Here is a 20,673-nt window from a genome sequence, read left to right on the forward strand (position 1 = left end):
CAGCTTACCACGTTAATTATGCATTCCCATCACCTTACCATGGCTTTTAATATTACTAAATCCCAACCCTGAATAAAATAAAACACAAACGGTTGATTGTTATATATTGCATTTATTGCAGACAACAAAAAGCCTTGCCCATCTTTTCACAATCCCAACCACCACTTTATAAAAAGAAAAAACCCAACTTCCCTTCATTTCACAGCATAACTTTAAATTTAAACAATCTTATCTCTAACAGATACATTTTTAACTGAAGCAATAGTAGAGCATACAGATATAATAAGAAGCTTGCCATACAAACAGATCAAACGCTCCAAGAGCAAAACCGTTGAATAATTTCAAAGAACATAAGCTTAATCCAAGAAGCAAAACAATTACAGAACAGATTACAGTTCATGTTGCAACAGTAGTCCAACCATTTCCGTTGTAAAAACATTACAAATTAAATACCACACGAGAACAAGTCAACAAAACCTTTTGTAAGAAATTGTTAAATGTAAATCATGCAGGTTCATTATCTGTTTCTCTCCCCGCTCCCCAATACAAACCCAGTTTTCGACAAGACTTGCACACAGAAATACTGTTTCTTTCAACGTGTGACAGACATTACAATTCTTTCTGTCAAGATACAGGTGATTAAATACCATATCATTTAACACATTTTTCATAAGAAAAATAAAAATCTCAAGTATTTATGCATCTTCATGCACCCACACACTTTAACTTCAGCAATTTAGATATTCAATTACCAGTCAAACCTATGTCTAAATGGAGATTAAACTGTTCAATTAAAACTGTCCAACATGCATTCAAAACATCACATGAACATGAGTAGATCAATAGGGTTACTTAATTAAAAGGAATCGCAAAAGTTGCGCTTCAAGGATTCTTGCCAATGGTTTGTAGAACACAAGTTTACTCAAGGCACAGGTAAGCCATATAAATCTAGAAAGAAAGTCGACTACTTTATTGGAATTAGAGTCCTAAAGAAATAGAGGAAAATCTAACCCATTTAGGTTAATGTTGATGAGACAAACAACTTCAAGCCTTGCAATAGTTTGTAAATGCAAACAATATACAGACATTATGGGAAACACTGTTCCCGATAATTACATACACCTTCAGTGTGAAATATGAAGGTCACTGCCCCCGATATATACACAGTGGTAGGCAAAAACTACCTTCGTTTTTTTACATTATGGAAGACACTGCTCCCGATAATGTTTTTAGGATTAGAAATATAAATGTACCAAAATTGCTTGACCAGAAACCGCAAGCTATTTTAAAAACTGCCTTGTTTTGTGTTCAAGGTATAAAAGGTGGAACTAGCAACACAATTTATAAATCAAGTATCATCAATTTATAATCAAGTATCGTGATTCTTGAAATGTATTTTTGTTTACGACTGTAAGTCGCCCTGGATAAGGGCATCTGCTAAGAATTAAATAATGATATAATATATATATATATATATATATATATATAACAAAAAAATAAAAAAAATACCTTAAACCATGATTTAAAAATGCATACTGCAATTATTTAGCTTAACTTTATAAGCTGCTCAAAGATTAGCAAAGTAAGGAAGATTTTCCAGTGCAAATCAGTTGTGTCTTTTGAGCAGGTAAAGCATTTCAAAAAATGAAGACAGATGCAACAGTTCACATTTAGTTCACAGGCAAACCTAGACTCAATTAAATGTGGTTATTTGTTTCATGAAACTGCAGTTTCTGGTCAACACATTTTGGTAACAAGTGTATTTCCGTAGCAGATGCTGCTTTTATTAAACCGACAGTATAACTGTCATAATTATGGAAGGCACTGCTTCCGATAATTATCTTATACAAGAAAGAAATAGTTTTAAAAAAATACTATTTATAGTGAACCCTGTCACTGATAAATAAATAACACAAATAAATATCTCAGTGCTAGACGGTGAAGACATTTTTTTCCAGATTTTTTTTCCTCTTTTCTAGCCAAATGACATTGGCTGGCAGGAAATAAAAGCTCATATTCTGTATCAGTAAATTTGAAAACAGAAATTGCTTTTCACTTTTCATACAAAGAGATTAGACTCAAACAAAATGTCAGTTTGTCTGGAAAAAGCAAAACGGATTGCTCAAACAACAACTGAGATTCTGTAACAATTCTGTAACATACACATATTGCCTTGGTAGGTGTATTTTACACTTTTCTTACATTTCGATCCTTATTACCAGATAGCTACCACCCAGCATGTTTTAGCTATTCACGAAACATGTAGATAGAGGCTTTCAAGAAACGCAAAGGCAAACCTTTGCAATGCTCCCATTGGCAAAAATAAAGCCAACTGTTGAGTGCACTGCTCAGCTACATGCATATAAACGACACATTTAACATTTAAAAAACAAAAGCCAGATATGAAAACGTTTCAGTGGCCAATGAGACTTTGACTGTTCGTACAATATAAAATGCACCAAAGATATTACAACAATGTAATTGAACAATTCATAAGCAAGGTTAGATTACACACCTTAGCTATTGATTCTTCCTGTACCTAGTTCTGGCTAAAATCTTTGCTAACTCTTCAGTTCAAACAATACAAAAAAAAACAAAACAAAAAAACAACACACAAACACAGCACTGAATGTTAGTTATATCTAAATTCCAGTGTTCTCTCAAAGGCATAACAACTTGGGCATTTTCTCCAAAGGGAGATGAAACTTTAACTTTCTTATTATCGGACAAAAAAAAAAAACACTTCATGAGCACCTAGCAATTATGTCATAAAAAATGATAAGCATGTTTTATTGTCTGTAGGCTAAATTAAAATCAGTTTTGCCTGTTTGTAAAATGTCAAGCGGATTATTATTTATTTTTTTCTTTATGTGGGTTCAACCTCGGCTTGCCTTTAGAGAAAACACTGGATACCAGCCAAGCTTTTAAAATTCATTGTCTATGTCCCAGATATCGCCTGACAGAGCATTGGCAGCCCCCTGTATGGTCCAGGTGGCCAAGGCTAGCTGATTTCGCAAGACGTCCATGTTGAGGTTTGTGATGGTATTATTTAGGAGGTTAAGGTTTTCAAGCAGAGACATTAAAGTGTGGGGACCGGAGCCATACAAAATGTGGCGGAAGGGAGTATCCTTTGGCGAGACATAGGGAGAGAGGAAATGGTACTCCACCTATTCAAACAAAAAAAAAAAAAGATAAGTTCATTAAATTAAGTCGGCTCAGATGAAGATTGGCTGGGTCAATTGCCAACATCAGTTTTCAGAATATAACTCGCACCCTTTTGCAAATTCTAGTTTCTGCATGTCATAAACAAGGTGCACAGAAGGGTTTTCACAGCATATCAGTAATGCATGCCACCACTGTCCTTAGTTACAGTAGCAGTCTTGGTTCCTCATGAAAAAAACTAAAACAAAAACACTAGTTTTTAAGAACTGAACTTGAACTGGAGTGGCGCTACATATTAATCAAATGAAACAGCACAAGTGTCACATCAAAAAATAGAAATACACAATAATGCCTGGGGAAGCATTTGTTACTGAAAAAAGCAAACACTGCTACTTAACTAAACGTACTAACGTTACCTAAATAACTAACATTTGTTTTTTTTGTTTTTTGTTCAGAATTTGGGGGGGGGGGGGGCTATGCAACAGAAAGTACCATCATGATCCGGTCGTTTATGGCTCGACAAATTCCTGCATTGTTCAGGTCGCTGTTGAGAATGTTGTTTTTCAGTGTTTCTGTAGCTCGGTCAAAGTCACCACGAGCAGAGGACAGCCACTTTACAGTCAAGCCTGCTTTCTAGAAAAGCAAAGAGAACAGACCCATTAGACAAAACTACAAGTGCTTGAATTTACAAATGTAAAACCATTATGCTTTCTGGATCCTTATATGACATTTCAAGCGCTTGACGATGGGAGTCTTTAGGGAACAATAACTCCAGATATGGATGGATTATTATTAAATATTTAAATTTATCATGGAAGCTCATTAAAACTTTTGGGTATGCGTTTGAAGGACATATAAGAAAATATACCTGCTTGTAGTGGATTTTTCAGTTTTATTTTTCTTGGGTACAAAACTAAATTCAATAAAATGTTTGTGCTCATATATGCAAAAATAGGCTATAGGCATACCAAGAGTTCAAGCGAACAAGATCACTTAAAGCATTAATGACAATAATAATTATACTAAAACAATATTGAATGTATTATAAAAAACAAAACATTCAATTGTTCTCCAATACAATTGAAATAAACAAATACATCTTTGCTACTGTGCATTTCTTACCTTCAACTGTTTAGCAAATCGATTGATCTTAAGTACAAACGAGAACAGCTCCCCGTTATATCTGTCAAAGTCCAGGGAGAGCTGATGATCATGGGTCAGCCTTAACACCATCTGGCCAGCCACATTTGCAGCAGCTCTGGCTATGTCGTCTATCCTGTTTCCTGTGCGAGAGTTCAGATTGCTCAAATTGTCTTCCTTTGTTCCAAAGTATGGATATGTATCTCCGTCATTCTGAAAATATTGAATACTCTTATAAGTTTTATGAAAACTACTTGGAAAAACCAAATAAAATGGTGGGATTTTTCAAATTAGGAGAGTCATTTCAAAATGTACCGTAAAGCTGAATGAAACAGATGGGATTCCGGAAAATGCTTGGAAGGCATAAGACGCATCATCCATGGTCATTGGGACAATTCTATGAAAACAACATTTTTATCTGGTTTAAGATTATACAGAACTTTTTTACTTTTTTTTTTTTTTTTTGAGAATACACCAAATATATATCTTGTTAACCTTACATCATTTGTTGGCTCATTTTGTAATTTAATCTTAAAAAGGATGTCAAATCTGATGCATTTCAATTTGGGATATTAGTTATACACAAGTAAAAATACCTGATTTAGGAGACAGATGCCTCCATATACCCCATACACTCTAACACTATCATGAACTTTCATACAAAAGTTTCATCACAATTGAACAAGCTCTTCTCTAAAATAATGTAAAAAGAATTGTGTTCCAAAAGTGTTTCATATGGCCAGACATAAAAGTTGCCAACTTCCACTGAAGAATAAACCAGGAGCACAATAAGCCAAGCGGTTCTTTGTATATATGCAAAACCCCAAAGGTTGCATGTACTATATCCCTGTCTCATACAGCACCTCATACATACAATTACTAAAAATAAAAATGCCATTTGTTATTTAAAATAAAAACTTTAAATATCTTACGTTTGCTTCTCCCAGCTATCGCCACCAACATTTTGGTACAACGTCTTACTGCTGTCCAGTGGAGAGCTGACCTAAACAGACAGCAAACTTTCATTAACCCTTTGCGGTCCATTGTCGGACTGGGTCCGACATTGCAATTATTCCTCACAGGTCCTTTGTCGGACTGGGTCCGACATCATTATAGCAACACAATAAACGGGTGTTTAGTCGTTTTTTTCTCCGGAAAAAGCCGAGAAAACCATTCAATTGCCGAGTGGTAGCGACAGGAGCCGAGACAAGTCGGGGGGGGAAAAAAAAAAAAAAAAAAAAAAAAAAGGCGTATTTCATGAATAGTCATACATGGTATCAGGTATCAGATAATGGGCGTTCATAGTAAACAAGCTGGCTAAGTGCGTCAGCGCACTGAGACTATCATGGACATTTGCAGAGCTTTTTTCAGATGTTATAGTAATAAAATAATGACTTGGATCGCATTATTGAGGAGTTTGGTGATAAAACGAGTGATCTGGAGATGATCGATCGGTATGTACGCCTATTATTATTATTATTATTTATTTCTTACATAGCTGAACGCTATAGCAAACAAAAGGGTGGGGCGGGGCTGGAGATGCCTAGTGTGTGCTTTGTTGATATGCAGGGCCATTTAAACCCGTTTGACTGTGAAAAAAAATACTTTTAAACAGCGCGTATAAAATTAACTGCGCGTGTGAAAATTAATTAGACCTGGCGTGCCTGACGTGCGATTAATAAATGGATCGCAAAGGGTTAAGACACAAAAAACAAAAAAAATGATTAAAAAAAGGATAAAAGGCTATACAAATAGGATGCATAACAAAAAGTATTAAAAAAGACAGTATATGCATTCAAGAATAAGACTTGCATTCTGTGTGTAAAAGCCAAATGGTTTTTGTTTTTTTTTTCCTGCCAACAATAGGATTTTAATTATTATTATTTTTTATTTAATTAAGAGCTATCTTGCTTGTTCTTTAACACTCTGGCCATCTTCCATGAAAAAAGTGTTTAACCTACAACGTTTATTGTTGGTCTCATTTTGAGACCGATTCCCAAGTCTTGCCAAAGATGCATACAACTTCCCTTGCCAGTGTCAAGGAGGTCTCTATAAATCTTACGAGCTGTCATAGCAAATAGAAGCACGTTGAAAGTACAAATGTGCAAGGTACCTGCAGTTATTTTCTCATGCCCTACTTAAAATTAGAAACTACCTTTAATAGTATAGATTGTTAGACTGAACATGTGCAAGAAATAACATATAACTATGACATCTGTATCACGTCTTTGGCCTTTAACAGATTTACCACTTTGTCATGACATGTGGAAAAAGGAGCTCCACCTATGTTGGATTTCTAAGTATAAAAATAAATACATAAATAAAATAACCACTTTTGACCCCCTAACTAAAATTCTACAGTTCTTGACAGCAAAATTAGGATGCACATGCAACCCAGGCTGCCAAAATAGTGGCCTCTACCTAGTGTTGCAGGTACTGCTTCAGATTTGGGAAGCAGGTTAGAATTTGGGGGTCTGCCTGTCTGTGATAGACACAAGACACTCAAAAAGCCTCAGGCTTTCCAACACTGGTCCAACTTCCAATGAAAGTGTTTTTCTTCTGTTTTATGTTTTGATCCTAATTTCTGTTATGTGGAATGCAATAAGAGAAACATGATGAGTAAATAGTTTTCTTCATTGCACAACACCTCCTTTTCTTAATTAATTCTATCAGACGTGTTTAATCAAATTAAATTTGACAGTTTTCACTTGCCTGTTTGTTAGCACCAACAGGTAAAAAGGCATTGTTAAAGATCAACTGTTAAAGATCATTTATGAAAATGAAGTATTGGTATGAAATGATTTACCTCTTTTAGGGTGTTTCCAAGAAGTGTGTACAGCATAGGACTGGCAGACGCTTTAAAAGTTTGAGATCCTAAAAAAAAAAAAATGCATGCATTATATTAAAAAATAAATGTAATAATGTAGTAAATGTAATACATAAATATACTTCCTTATACAAAATCAGTGTTTTAAAATATTAGATATTTCAGTTGCAAACCGTCTACCCTTAAACTATTTTAAAATGATCTCTTTCTAATTTATAGTCTAAACTTACCCAGCACTGCAGCATCAAGGTTTATGTAAGCAAAAGCTTTCAGGTGCAACACAGACAGGTAACCCTAAAAAAAAAAAAAAAAGAAAAGAAAACACCACATGAGGTTATTGATCTATGTGATGAATATAAAAAATAAAAACTTCTACAAGTTTGTCGTCAAGCCATCTTCACATAATAATGATCACAGAATCTTTACCCAGTACTATGAGTCCAGTAATGCACCTATAGAACCTACACAAGTGTTTTTGAAAGCAAAAATTGACATTTCTTCTCTAAATGAAAATAACAAATAAGAGTTACTGCACAACTTGTAACTGGACTTGCAGGAAAGATTCATTATGAAGACATTTTAAAATTCGATTGGTTTTTAAAAACACAAGACTGAAATTATCTAGGCAAGCTCACCTCCAACCATTCAGTTGCCCCGACACTTCCAAAATCGCCAGCACTCCAGCTTGCAAAAACAATGCTTCTTCTGGGTTTGTATCCATCTGCAAAATTGTTCATGGTTACCTTCTTTACAATAACAAAACACACAGCAAAGGCAAGATAACATTAAACCCATCAGCTAGTTTCCACAGACCTTTTACAACCAAGTCTGAAAGTGCTTTAGCCATCTCCACCAGCAAAGAAGTTCCCACAGCTGACTTGGCAACACCTGGACCCCAAGAATCACGCTGAGCTCCAATCACAACATAGTGTTCTGGGGAGAAAAAAAAAAGTATAAAAAAATGCTTGTATTAAGTTAGGGTTTTAACTTTGCCGACTGCAATATCGTGCCCAAGATTCAAAAACAGTCTAGTCATTTCCTTCAAGTCAAAATTTGCCCAATAAACACATGCCCAATAACAAGCTATTGAGCCATATACTTACAGTGCTTCCCCTTTTTAATAGTGTTATTGTAAGCCATAGTAAAGAGACTCTCTCAAAGACGAACAGAAATAATACAATGCAATTGGTAATGGAATGGCATTATCGGGAAAATTAGAGCCACATCTTACAACTGCTTCCATGACATAAAAAACCACCTAATAATGAGGAAACACTGAGAAACAGCTGTGCAATTAGACTGAAGTTCTGAATGTGGTTTCAACATTTTTCTAGCTCATAATAAAAGAACACTAGGAAATCTATGGCCATGGTCACATGCATGAACATTACTTTGCAATAAAATGTTGCCAGTTGCCAATATCTAGTCAAAACAGATCCTGGCAAACGCCAGTGGGTGACCTTAAGATTACAGCAAAAGGACACAGGACTATCCCAAATGGCAGTCAGGGCAGGAGTCTGCATGCTTTGCAGTCTGTAGCCCGTTTTTTGGGCAGAAAAAAATTTTAATTCATTTTTTCATTGGCCACTCATAACTGGACCATTGTCACAGCAGGTTTCCTAAATTACCAAATGTATTGCTTCCAAGAAATTCTAGTGGATCGATGCGTATAAACATTTGACCCTCTGCAGTCCATTTATTCTGCACGTGTCAGGCTTGTCAGGTCCAATTTATTTAATATAAAAAACAACATTACACAACATGCGCTGTTTAAATTGAATAAAGTAATTGTATTCACAGTAAAACAGGTTTAAAAAGGCCTGCCCCATCCCTTGTTTGTCGTATTTATCACACATACCGATAAATCCATCTCCTGATCACTCGATTATTCACCAAACTCCTCAATAATGCTATCCAAGTCATTATTTTATTCCTACATCTCAAAAAGCTTAGCAAATGTTTGCGATTTTCTTTGAGTGCTTGATGTGGAAGCAGCAACCTTGGTTTATGTCTGTTATGTCTGTGGTGACGGTACTATGTGTATTGCTCAGAACCACCAGGTTTTGTTTCAAGCTTTTTCCAGCTTCTCAGCCATTGAAAGCTTTTCTCGTATTTTTTCAGAGAAAAACCAATAGGGACCTGTGAATAATGCATTTTTGATGATGGTCGGACCTGGCAAAGAGTTAAACCCATTTTGTATAAATTCACGGTATACATGGAATGATCAAACAGCAGTGTGTTGTTACCAGGGAATGTTTACACGCAGCCAGCAGTAGTAGGCCTAAACACTGGGCGAAGACGCTGACCAGGTGTAATTATTCCTGAGGTAACATGTTGCCACTTGAAACAACCGATAGCTTTATAAAAACCTTTTTACCTGGATCAGTAAGTCCCTTAATCACTCCAAATACATTGTGGATCATCTTCTCAGCAACTACATTGTTCACCTCCACTTCCACCTGAACATTATCATCATTACCCAAATTGTAGGGTGGAGATAATGTTCCTTTCCATTCTGAAGGGGCAAGCTGTCCTGTCATTTTACTGTTGAAAAAGAAAATAAAAAAATAAAGTAGCCATAAAACAAAAGCAGTAGGAGATTAAAGAAGAAAGAAATCAGGTTGATAACAGCATCTCTCTTTTCAGTTATTATAAATGACCAGTGACAAAGTGATTCTTTTGTCCCTGGAGGCCATGTTAAAAAATTAGCATGATCACAAGCAACATTAGCGTGCCAGTAGATAACAGTCCACCACACAATTTGGCTGGAAACTGAGTTAGTAGAACAACAAAGAAAATATGTTATACTATAGAGTATAATGTCAGGGAGGGCCTTAACAACATGATTCAGTAATGTGTGCACATTTGTTCAATCCCTGTACCTACTTCTATAACAAGTGAAAGTAAAATAAACAGGCAATATATAGTGATTAGAATGGGTATGCGGATACTTAAAGGTAATTACTCTGAAAATACATCATTTGTCGTCAGGTATTTAATAAATCAAAACATACCCATTTATTAATGTGTTGATTTCAAAATAAGAAAAGCTGCCCTTCCCCCCCCCCCCCCCCCCCCACCTTTACAAGTGAATACTAATCAGTGGCAATTAACTTCCACACTGAGGGGTAGATGTACCAAGACGGGCCAGTCGCAGCGCAAACATACCACAATTTGCATTTTCGTTGAGACAATTTGCAAAAGTATACATTTTGTTGTATGTACTAAAATATGTTAAATGACGAAAGACACAATGCACCAAGTTAAATATTTGTTTTGTGTCATCTTAGCGAGATCTCTAGTATTGCAAGAGTCGTGTAACATTTCTTTCAAATAAATAATGAAATAGTTTAATCCCATCAGATTCTATAGTGGGGCCCACACCTTCACCCTCAAATAAAAATAAAAGTGTGTATATTAAAAAGCTTTTCATAAATCATACAGTAGCCCCTCGCTAAACCAGACATGTTTGTCCAACATAATGAACTTACACACACACGTACATTTATAATGCTCAGTGTATTTAAAATGTATAAATCACTGCGTAGAAATAACACCAATGTGTTTTGGGTAGACTACAAATTACATTATGAAAAAATATAAAATCTGTACAGTATGCCTACATAGTTGTACAGTAGTAAAATCAAATGAACACCTAGCACGCTTTTTTACTTTAGCCTGTAGGCTACCAAAATAAATCATGCTGCTTCATCTTACACATTGAACATAAGAACATAACAAAGTTTACAAACAAGAGGAGGCCATTCAGCCCATCTTGCTCGTTTGGTTAGTAGCTTATTGATCCCAGAATCTCATCAAGCAGCTTCTTGAAGGATCCCAGGGTGTCAGCTTCAATAACATTACTGGGGAGTTGGTTCCAGACCCTCTCAATTCTCTGTGTAAAAAAGTGTCTCCTATTTCCTGTTCTGAATGCCCCTTTATCTAATCTCCATTTGTGACCCCTGGTCCTTGTTTCTTTTTTCAAGTCAAAAAAGTCCCCTGGGTCGACACTGTCTATAACCTTTAGGATTTTGAATGTTTGAATCAGATCGCCGTGTAGTCTTCTTTGTTCAAGACTGAATAGATGCAATTCTTTTCCATTTAAATTAATACCTACTTCAAATTTCTTAAAGATAATAGTTTTGGCATACCTCTATTGTTTATAGGAGGTGGAGTTTTGTAGAAAAGGGGTACAGTACCAATTTAAAACCCTACAAGGGAAATGTGAAGAAATGTAGCATTACCTCAGCAGCCGACGAGCTGAATTTGTTGTGATGGTCTGAGCTGGGATGCTGGGAAGCCCTGAGGATTGTGCAGGAGGGAACTGAGTGTGGTTAAATGAAGGAAATCCTGGGGTATATGGGTCACCAGTGCCCAAATGAACCTGTCAAAGAAATTAAAAAGATATTCTTGATCGCTTGCTCACTATCACTCTCACTACAACAAGCTGAGTACAGCCAAGAAGAGATACATCCAAAATAAAGATGAGAACTCGGAAACAAGGTTCAGTCCAATAACATTAGACTTTAAAGACATGTAATTTCATGTTCTTGCTCTTTTAAAAACAAGGGAAAACACTTGATGTAAACCTCAAAGCCTTACTTGCGTTCAGTGGGAGAAACAAGACAACACCAGATACCTGAATAAGACTTGGGCAAACACCTTTTAAATGTCATCTTAAATGGGGAAGACTGAACAATGTCTTTGCTTGTTGTATTAACTTTTGTACAGTTTAAGAAACATAGAATATATAAAATAGCAAACAGGTCAGAAAACATTATTCACACAGTATGTCTCTCATTGGTCGACATATGATAATATATTCTGACCCATATATTATTCTCTATAATGAATATGCACTCACATGACCAAACACATCTGTGTCCACAGGCATGTTGGCATAGTCAGCAGGGTCTAGGTAGATCAAAACTGCAGCTGCTTTCACTTTCTGAGCATTGGCAACCTACAATAGGAATAAATAAAACAGTCATGGCTCAGTTCACAAGTCACAATGCCAACTACATCTGTGAAAAATGATCCCCACCCCCCTTCCCCCTTCCCCAAGAGCATAATGTTAGGGGAAATGCATCTTTACTTTTCAGTCAAAGGGAGTTGCCAGTATCATTGAAATTACCAGAGGTTAAAACAACTTGGCAGTGAATTTTATTTTTTACTGGACAACACCACTCATGGAACTTTGAGAAATCATAAAACAGTCATCTACAAAATCCTTTTGATAGGCAACACAATTTCATAAACACTCTTATATCAGTTATTACATTAATTATTTCTTTCACAAAACGGAACAGCAAGGGCAAGTGAACTCACCTTAGCAGCAAAGGATATTTTTCCACCTCGAACAATGACAACACTGCCATTCACACTAATATTCATAGATTTTAACATTTTAAAATCTTCTTCCCTGCCATAATTGGCATAAACCAATTTACCCTGCAAAAGGTAGGCATAAATATTAATTGACATTTTAGCATAGAATGTATTCAGGGTTAAATAAAGACAGTGGTCAAACAACTTGGATCAATCAAGTTACAAACAAACATGGAACAAAATAAAAATCTGAAATACAATAAATGCGTTATTCACGTTATAGAATCATTTGCCTTACTCACTTGTGTGAGGGGCCAATTAGAAGAGGCAAAACAATATGTTGGTTCAAGGGGTAACTACAAGGGTGGAAATGGGGGAGGAGGGGTGGAAATGCATCAAACAAAAATGGGTGGAGTTACCGATTAAATGTGTGTAGGGGAAAAACACCATGGCATAACTTTTTTTCTGAGGCAGTGGGAATAATTCTGATGAAGCAGCCAAGATTCATAAGGCCAGGGGTAGTTAGAGTGCAAATTTATCAAATTATATTTTTGTTTACAACTTAACTGAATCAAGCAATAAGCTAATAAACACTGCCATGTTGGATTTTAAAAACATTCCTACAGAAAACAAATTCATTTATATCAGCTTATCTTTGCAAGTTGTGAATTTACAAACCAACATTCTCAAAACAATTTCAAGATGAAGGTTTTTTAAAATACTCAAAAACATTGTAAAGTTTTTGTCAAGAAGAGCACATAATAAATAACTGTGTGTTTACCGTAGCTTGGCCTGCAGCACTGTAAGCCAGGTAACCCTTTGGATTTTCAATAGTTTCATTTGTTCCGGAAGCCAAAAGTGTTACTCGGTTTGGAGTACTAAAAAATGAAAAAATAAAAAAATAGTCACTGTATGGTTATGTCAAAACAAACAAAATGACCCTGGTGAACATGCAAAGGTGCATATAACATATGCATATCAGTAAAAGGTATAGTTCATTCGATGATTTGCTTTTTTTAAAGTGTTCTTAAAGTATACCTCACCCAGTTTTTTTTTTTTTTTTTTTTTTTTAAATGTACAGTAATATTAGCTTCATCACTAGAATTATACCTTGTATATGCAAAGTAACTGAAAACACCATACATACTGACCTGCCAAGGGACTGAAGCTTCACATAGTGTTCATCATTCCAGACACTATGCAGCCCACAGCGTTTGAATTCGTTATACACAGTCAAAGCAAGTCTTTGATCACCTTCAGAACCAGCCTCACGGCTTACAGAGAAGTCCCTTGAATGAGAGAGAAAAATAAATCAGAATAGAATGCTAACAAAATGCATTGCTTTCTTTTTAAACAAAACTATTTAATACGGGACAATAAGAGAATGTTACAGTACTTCTTAAGTCTTAAATGCAAAGAAAGCTATAAAGAGAAGCAAAATATTGTGCAGTGTATATTCTGGGTTAAGCTGTAAATGAATTTCCAATTGTCAGTTCTAAATCTACAAGTATATTATTAATGACATAGCAGAAGTAGTAGTCTATACAAATACAATCTAAATTGTATACAGGTATATGTAAAGGTTAAGCGATTTAAAGATAACAATGGAATTACAGCAACTCACCTGATGCGGGATATAAAACTTGATACTAAAAACTTGTCTTTGAGCAGTTCTTTCAGCTGCTTCCATTCCAGGAAAGGCTGAGTGTATTCCAGAGTGGTATCACTATCATCCTTACTTGGCAGTTCTTCAGCGGTGCCACAAAGATTGCTGTCCGCATTAGAACAGCTCTGCCCTTTTGTTTGCATTCGCCCACGATACGATAAATAACCAAGAAGAAAGCCTGGCATGAAAGAAGAAAAGGTAAAAAAGTGTGATTAATATCTTATGGCCATCATTTTTTAAATGTATTTTTAAAGACTCTCTCATTATTTCCTAATTTTGTATCGAATTCCATTTCTGGGTTTTTCAGTGCATCTGTGGTGCCTTAAATCATGAATCAAACTGAATGTTGCTGTGATTCTCAACTGCAGGGTCATTGCATTGTAGATGTCTGCCCACTGCGTGCATAGGGCTACCATTTCATTGAAAATTATAAATGTACTATACACTGTTTTTTCACCAGTTTTAGTAAGCCTAGTACACTTATTTCTACAGTGTTGTTGACCAACACATACTGTTCAGAGGAATGAACCCCTTAAGTTTAAAGACATTGTGCAATGGCCAAAGAGAATGAAAACCCTGGGTTTAAATCTCTGCTCATATAGTATGGTGAAATTACAGTAAACGTATACAATAAATATCTAAATTAATCACAATTATTTATTGATTGCTGAACCCACTAGTTACCTATTAGGAAGATGAGCAGAGTACAAACAATCATAAAGCAGATGTTTTTGGGGCTGTGCTTTGGCTTCATAATGCGAGGGTCCCTGGGTTCTCCCATGGAGTTTCCAACCTCACTGTCTATCTCAGAATTTGACAGTTTCATCTCCACTTGGCTACTGTCACCTTCCATATGTTCTGCCAGGCTGAAGCGGGTGTATGTGCTTGGTTCCTCACGGAACTTGAACAAGAAAAGTCAAAAGAACACAATGTTGTGAGCCAATAAAATGTAAAAAAAAGAAAAAAACGACTAGAGACCTATTTTTTACATCTTTTTGACGATGTTGGACAGGGTCCGACAAATCGGACTGGAAAGGGAAAATTGTAATGTCAGACCTGGTCCGACATGGGACCACAAAGGGTTAAAACAAAGTGAATTCTTCTACCTGGTAACTTTATAGTAAATTATCTAAAACCATTTGAGCCTTACCAAAATAAACATGTGTTATATTAAAATAAAAATATATTTTTTACTGCAATTTGTAATACAAAAAGGTTTAACTAATTTAAATATCGTAAATTTCTATAAAATCACAGAAATAAAATGGTTTCAAAAACTGTAATTTTGCTATCGTGGCAACCTACATAAAAGTTCTGGAGAGATCTTTTAAGCGGAAAAAGTAATATCAATTGGTACCGCAATAGCAAAACACAGGTGATACACAATATTTCTAGATATTAGCAAGACCGATACTCAGAAACACCTAACTCACTACACTATGACAACACAAATATTATTCTTCACCAAAGGTTCATTTACATGACACAATGTGCATTTACTGTACAAAACACAGATTAAAAGAACTTACCAAATTGGATATGGCTGATCGTGCTGTATCCATTATAAACTTCTGGGAAGGTGAACAATATTACAGGACCTAAAAGAAAATAATAAAGAAAGATGCTATAGTTGGAGTAAACAAAAAAAACACACCAGTAACATTACAGCTGTGTTCACACTGGGTCCATTTAGACTTTGGACCACACTCGGTACGGTACGTTTGATGTGGAGTATGAACAAAGTCTGCTTGGGAAACTAACCATACTGAGTCCACCTAAACAGATGGTCTCGATCCATTTAGCAAAATAACAGAGTTTGGTTTGCTTGCTAAACTTCAATGTCAACTACTGCTGGACTCAGTCCTTTTGCACACAAAAAGCAAACTACACAAAGCAACCTGATTCAGAAGTAAACCTTTTGCATGTAGTTTAGTTCAATAGTGAGCTTCTATTTTAAATCATTCACAACCAAAAATAAAAATAAAAGCTTTGAGGGTAACAAGATCAACCTGTATGAACGACCACTTCAACTACAGCTTCTATTAGATCAAGTCACAAACACGGTTGCATTAAATCCGTAGGTCAGACTGGTAGAGTGAGCTAGGAACACAGGTCATAATGTTCTGCAACTCTTACAGCCTTATCAGAATTCTTAAGTAATGAGAAAACCATGCTGATAAACATACAATTAAAATACAAGTAAAGACATTTGTGAACAACTAGATGACATGGCCAAACAATCCACTTGCCAAGTATTAACCAGGAAACTATCATTATATTGTATACTTTACTGTACCTGATCCCATTCATACAACTACTGGAAGATGTAGCTCTGCATTGAAGAGGAAGCATGATTTTAGCAAAAGAGAAAAATGATTACAAAGAACAATTGGAATTGCTGCATTTCTCACCAGGAAAATCATACTACTGGTAAATGTCAGCAGAGAAAAAAATGTGTGGCAGTTTAACAGGAAGTCATTTACCATAATAATTTAAAACAAGGAAATAACCTGACACCTTATTATCTCACTCGAAGCGGCTCTGAATACATAACAAGATGAAAGGTAATTTGCAAGTCCAGCCGGAAGCAGAATAAACCGAATTACATTTATTTATATTAAACTTCATTCCTATAACGATGAATACTGAACATGTGTAGAATAAATGTACAGACTGTACATATGAAAAACAGGCTCAAGTTCCTTTAAGGAGAATAAAAGCCCTGGCACCAAATGTGTGACCACATGGCACAGCACTGTGCATCCTGATACTGCACCTACGAGCTACTGAAAAGAAAGACAAAAACTGGATTCAAAGAGCCAAGTTAACTTTTGATAATGCCTGTTCAATAAAATGAATGGCAGACCTGATATCTGCATTGAAACTCGACAGACCACATGTCTGTTTTAGATAGAAGGAAGCCATATTGTAGCACTGCATCATACACTCTTTCTTACCAGGAAATGTCACTATGAATGGTGCAACAGCCTTTGTAGATCAGACCACACCCGCCTTACATGAACACAATACACCAATTCCACCATGACAGTATTTAACCAGTATACAGTGTGACAGTGCACATTTCAGACTAAACAGCAACTGCTCAACACACAAAAGGGTAATCCCCCCCCCCCCCCCCCCGGGTTATAATCATTTCCCCCAACAGTTTATACTCATACTATACAATCAAAGGCCAATTCCACGTTACGTGTGTGTTAGTTTGGAGCACACCCTTCTGCAATTGTAATGTAGGCTGAAAATGTGGTGTAACACTTATTTGGTTTAAGTTATACATGTATAGCCAAACTCTTATTCCTAAAGGAACATTTTTATTACAATTTTAAAAACCCATAAGGGTGATTCCAGTACTTAATGTTGCTGTAACACACCGCACGTGGAATAGACCCAAAGAAGATTCTCCATTTCTTCATTGTTGTTTTGACAGAGAGATTTTTAAGCCCTACTTTTTTTTTTTTTTAACATTACATTGGTACTTCCTCATATGTTTGTAATATTGCTTCAGTTGTATCTGTTTCAGCTACCCCCGGACTCCCATGTAATTTAATTACATATGGTAAGTATCTGCAGCAGCCCCATGCAAGGCCATACATATAGTCAGTTCAACAGACACAATATTTGTTTCACAAAACATGATTATTTTTTTGTTCATCTTATAGGCTGCCCCTCTGACTAGACCCCCTAGTTCTAGTCCTGCTGAATTTCGCCAGACACTATTTTGTTTATAATTTGTGAATGTCTCTTTATTGTAAAGATACAATTGAATGAGAAAACTTAGGTTGTTACTCTTATCTAGTCTGAAGGTTTAAAAAACAGCCCTAGCAAATCTACAGTTTGAAGGTCACTGTGCTATGGGGGGAAAATAAAATAAAATTAAAAAAAAATTTAAATTAAAATAAAAATCTCCTGTAATGTCCATGCAGGGTTTGAACAATTAGAGCTGTATAATACATAATAGGAAATTTCCAGAATCTTTTTATCATATGAATTGACTTTTCTTACATATGCCCAACGATTTCAGTCAAGTGGCCCAGTTCACCTTGGAAAGGACATTTACCTTAGTGTTAAAGACACAGTGACAGAAACAGGTGCACACGCTGGCCTACTGAATCTGGCAGTGTGCCAGATTGGGGGTTGAGAACAGGGGCAAAGAGGCTGCCGACAGAAGGGTTTATTAATTATTATTATTTGTAAAATTATATTAAAGTATGCAATTACATGTCACTCAAGGAGTTGGATATTTTGGAAGACAAATGCAACTACAAATATAAATAAACCAATTTTATATACACAGTACCCACTGCATTTTTTTTACACCACTGTAAACTCCCACCGGCATCACATGTATTTTCCTTCCTTACCTATTCAGAAAAATGTCACTGCCATTCAAGAATTTAATAAAAAAAAAAAGTCATATTTGTTTAATCATTTAGAAGATGCTTTGCTTTCAAATTAAATATTTTATGCTTCACTACAGGCAGGGTTAGTTTTAATCCCCACACAAAGCTCTAGATCTTTCTCCCAAGATTGTTACAAATCATGTGAGAGTCACATTGGAAACCTCTAGAACTTATGCAGGCATTTTATTTTTAGCTCAATTTTTATTCCACTCTGGCAAGGGACTTTGGGTTTAAGTACATTGGATACAATGAAACTGCCAGCATGTTTAAACTAAAAAAAAAAAACGATTTTCAGTTGAATTGGTTCACTGCTCAGTTAACGCACAATTATTTATATAAATCAGTAATCTAATTAAACTTACAATAACTGTACTTATTACGCTGTAAATATATGTTCCTTTAAGGTAGGGTACATTTATAGTCAAGGACTTGTCACTTAAGTTCAAGAGCTATGCCCAGTATTAACGTTTTTGAAACATCTAAAATGATGCAGTCTACTAGTAAAAACAACCGTATCTTCAAGAAAGAATAACCGTAAATAACAGTTAATTGAATGTGCTACATACACCATATTTTTACAATATCATTAAGGATGCATGTACTAAATGGAATTAATATTGTCTCACTAATTGTTTGATGCGTTATATTTACAATAATAATAATAATAATAATAATAATAATAATAATAATAATAATAATAATAATAATAATAATAATAATCAAAAAGCACATTATGTTCCCTAATTACAACGAAGATTTTTGCAAAAGTATTAATAATGTCAATATCATGAACAATTGCTGCGCTGAAGCATCTTAAATCATTACAGAAGGCGGCCATCATAAGTTCAAGGATGTCAGAAATTAAGGACAAAAGAACGTGTTACATAACAGTACACTACCAAAGCAAACGTGCTTTATAAATTACTTTCTCTCTGCTCTGAATAAGACATAAACGGTATCACTGTAAATGTTTAAAATAACAAAATATACAGCTTGAAGATCAGTGTAGTCTGCAAACTGCCGACTGCAGTTTCATTGTCAAGGTCAATGACAGCGCCTCCCAACTTGTATGTGCTTCCTCCTGCGAGCAAGACAAATCTAGCAGCCATGTGCCAAAAGTAACCCGCGTTTTGTTCCGGCTTTAATGAATAAAATTACAAGTAGATTATTAAGATACAGCTAATTTAATTACAGTAACGAAATAATTTAACATGTTACTGTATTACTATTTTAGCTATGTTCTTTAATTCCGCATTTTGTATATCTGTTCCGAATTGACTGCAGTACCGTTGTAGTTTGCACCAAAATTGTAACAGATGACGGGATTTTGTACAGAATACAAATAAAAACACACCACAGTGAATTTCCTAAACACACAAAAAATATATTGAAGTTGCTTGTCAACTCATACGTGCTCACAATAACTGCATGCGCCGAATTAAATATATGCCACCATGCTGATTATACTATAACCCTACTGTATTTCCTATTTTAGTACTCTTAAGACACACATGCTGCAACCAGCACGATGATGCAGTAGTGTACTGTAAATTAGATTTTTTTTTTTTTTACCCCGACATCCAATATAGATAACCCAAATGTAGTTTTGTTTATTACCTAATGGTCTTCTCCTTATTTGGCTTTCAATCCCCACCAAACCAACATGAAACCTACAACTTCCAAGAGCAAGCCTACCCTCTCACCTCTACTGCCGTCCTTTTATTGAAAAGGAAAATGAAGACCAAAACGTCAGTTCCTGCTTGCACGTACAACATGTATAGCTGCAGAATGAAGGCTCCCACAGAGCGCAACTTACTTAACGCTTCATTGATCGGGCCTTAGCATATAACGATGACGTCTATTACGAGTTGCGCACGCAGCACTACACTGTGTGAGCTTTGCTGTGGGACTCGGGAGCCTTTGTTCTGCAGCAATACCCCTCACACAACATACCGGTTTGGCACTGAAAGCATCTAGGCACTCCTCAAATCAAATTAAATATCCTAACTACACACATAAATTGAAGCATATAAATGTCTAGATGCAGTCATGTTACAAATTGTAAGCGTTGATGCTAAAAACAGTACGGGTTTTCAACGTGTGTGTCTCTCAGCCACCCCTCACTCATCATC

General features: G+C 35.7%; 1 protein-coding gene across 2 annotated transcripts; it reads right to left on the minus strand.

Annotated features, from left to right (window-relative positions):
• Nucleotides 1-92: 92 nt before the first annotated feature.
• Nucleotides 93-20,380, minus strand: LOC117417093 (transferrin receptor protein 1). Of its 2 annotated transcripts, none has more exons than XM_034028846.3 (19): nucleotides 20,245-20,380; nucleotides 15,653-15,721; nucleotides 14,808-15,024; nucleotides 14,082-14,301; nucleotides 13,609-13,746; nucleotides 13,239-13,335; nucleotides 12,458-12,580; nucleotides 11,994-12,092; nucleotides 11,374-11,513; nucleotides 9,507-9,673; nucleotides 7,943-8,062; nucleotides 7,765-7,850; nucleotides 7,360-7,423; nucleotides 7,109-7,176; nucleotides 5,235-5,305; nucleotides 4,618-4,699; nucleotides 4,285-4,515; nucleotides 3,655-3,795; nucleotides 93-3,167 (listed from the first exon to the last, which is right to left on the minus strand). In XM_034028846.3, exons 2-19 carry the CDS (start codon nucleotides 15,683-15,685, stop codon nucleotides 2,925-2,927), a joined length of 2,340 nt encoding a protein of 779 aa, XP_033884737.3. In that variant the 5' UTR covers nucleotides 15,686-15,721; nucleotides 20,245-20,380; the 3' UTR covers nucleotides 93-2,924. The 2 variants fall into 2 exon arrangements, with proteins under 2 accessions (XP_033884737.3, XP_033884735.3); XM_034028844.3 differs by having other exon boundaries at nucleotides 20,159-20,337.
• Between the last annotated feature and the right edge of the window lie 293 nt (nucleotides 20,381-20,673).

Source organism: Acipenser ruthenus, chromosome 12 (assembly GCF_902713425.1).
Source record: "Acipenser ruthenus chromosome 12, fAciRut3.2 maternal haplotype, whole genome shotgun sequence".
NCBI lineage: Eukaryota > Metazoa > Chordata > Actinopteri > Acipenseriformes > Acipenseridae > Acipenser > Acipenser ruthenus.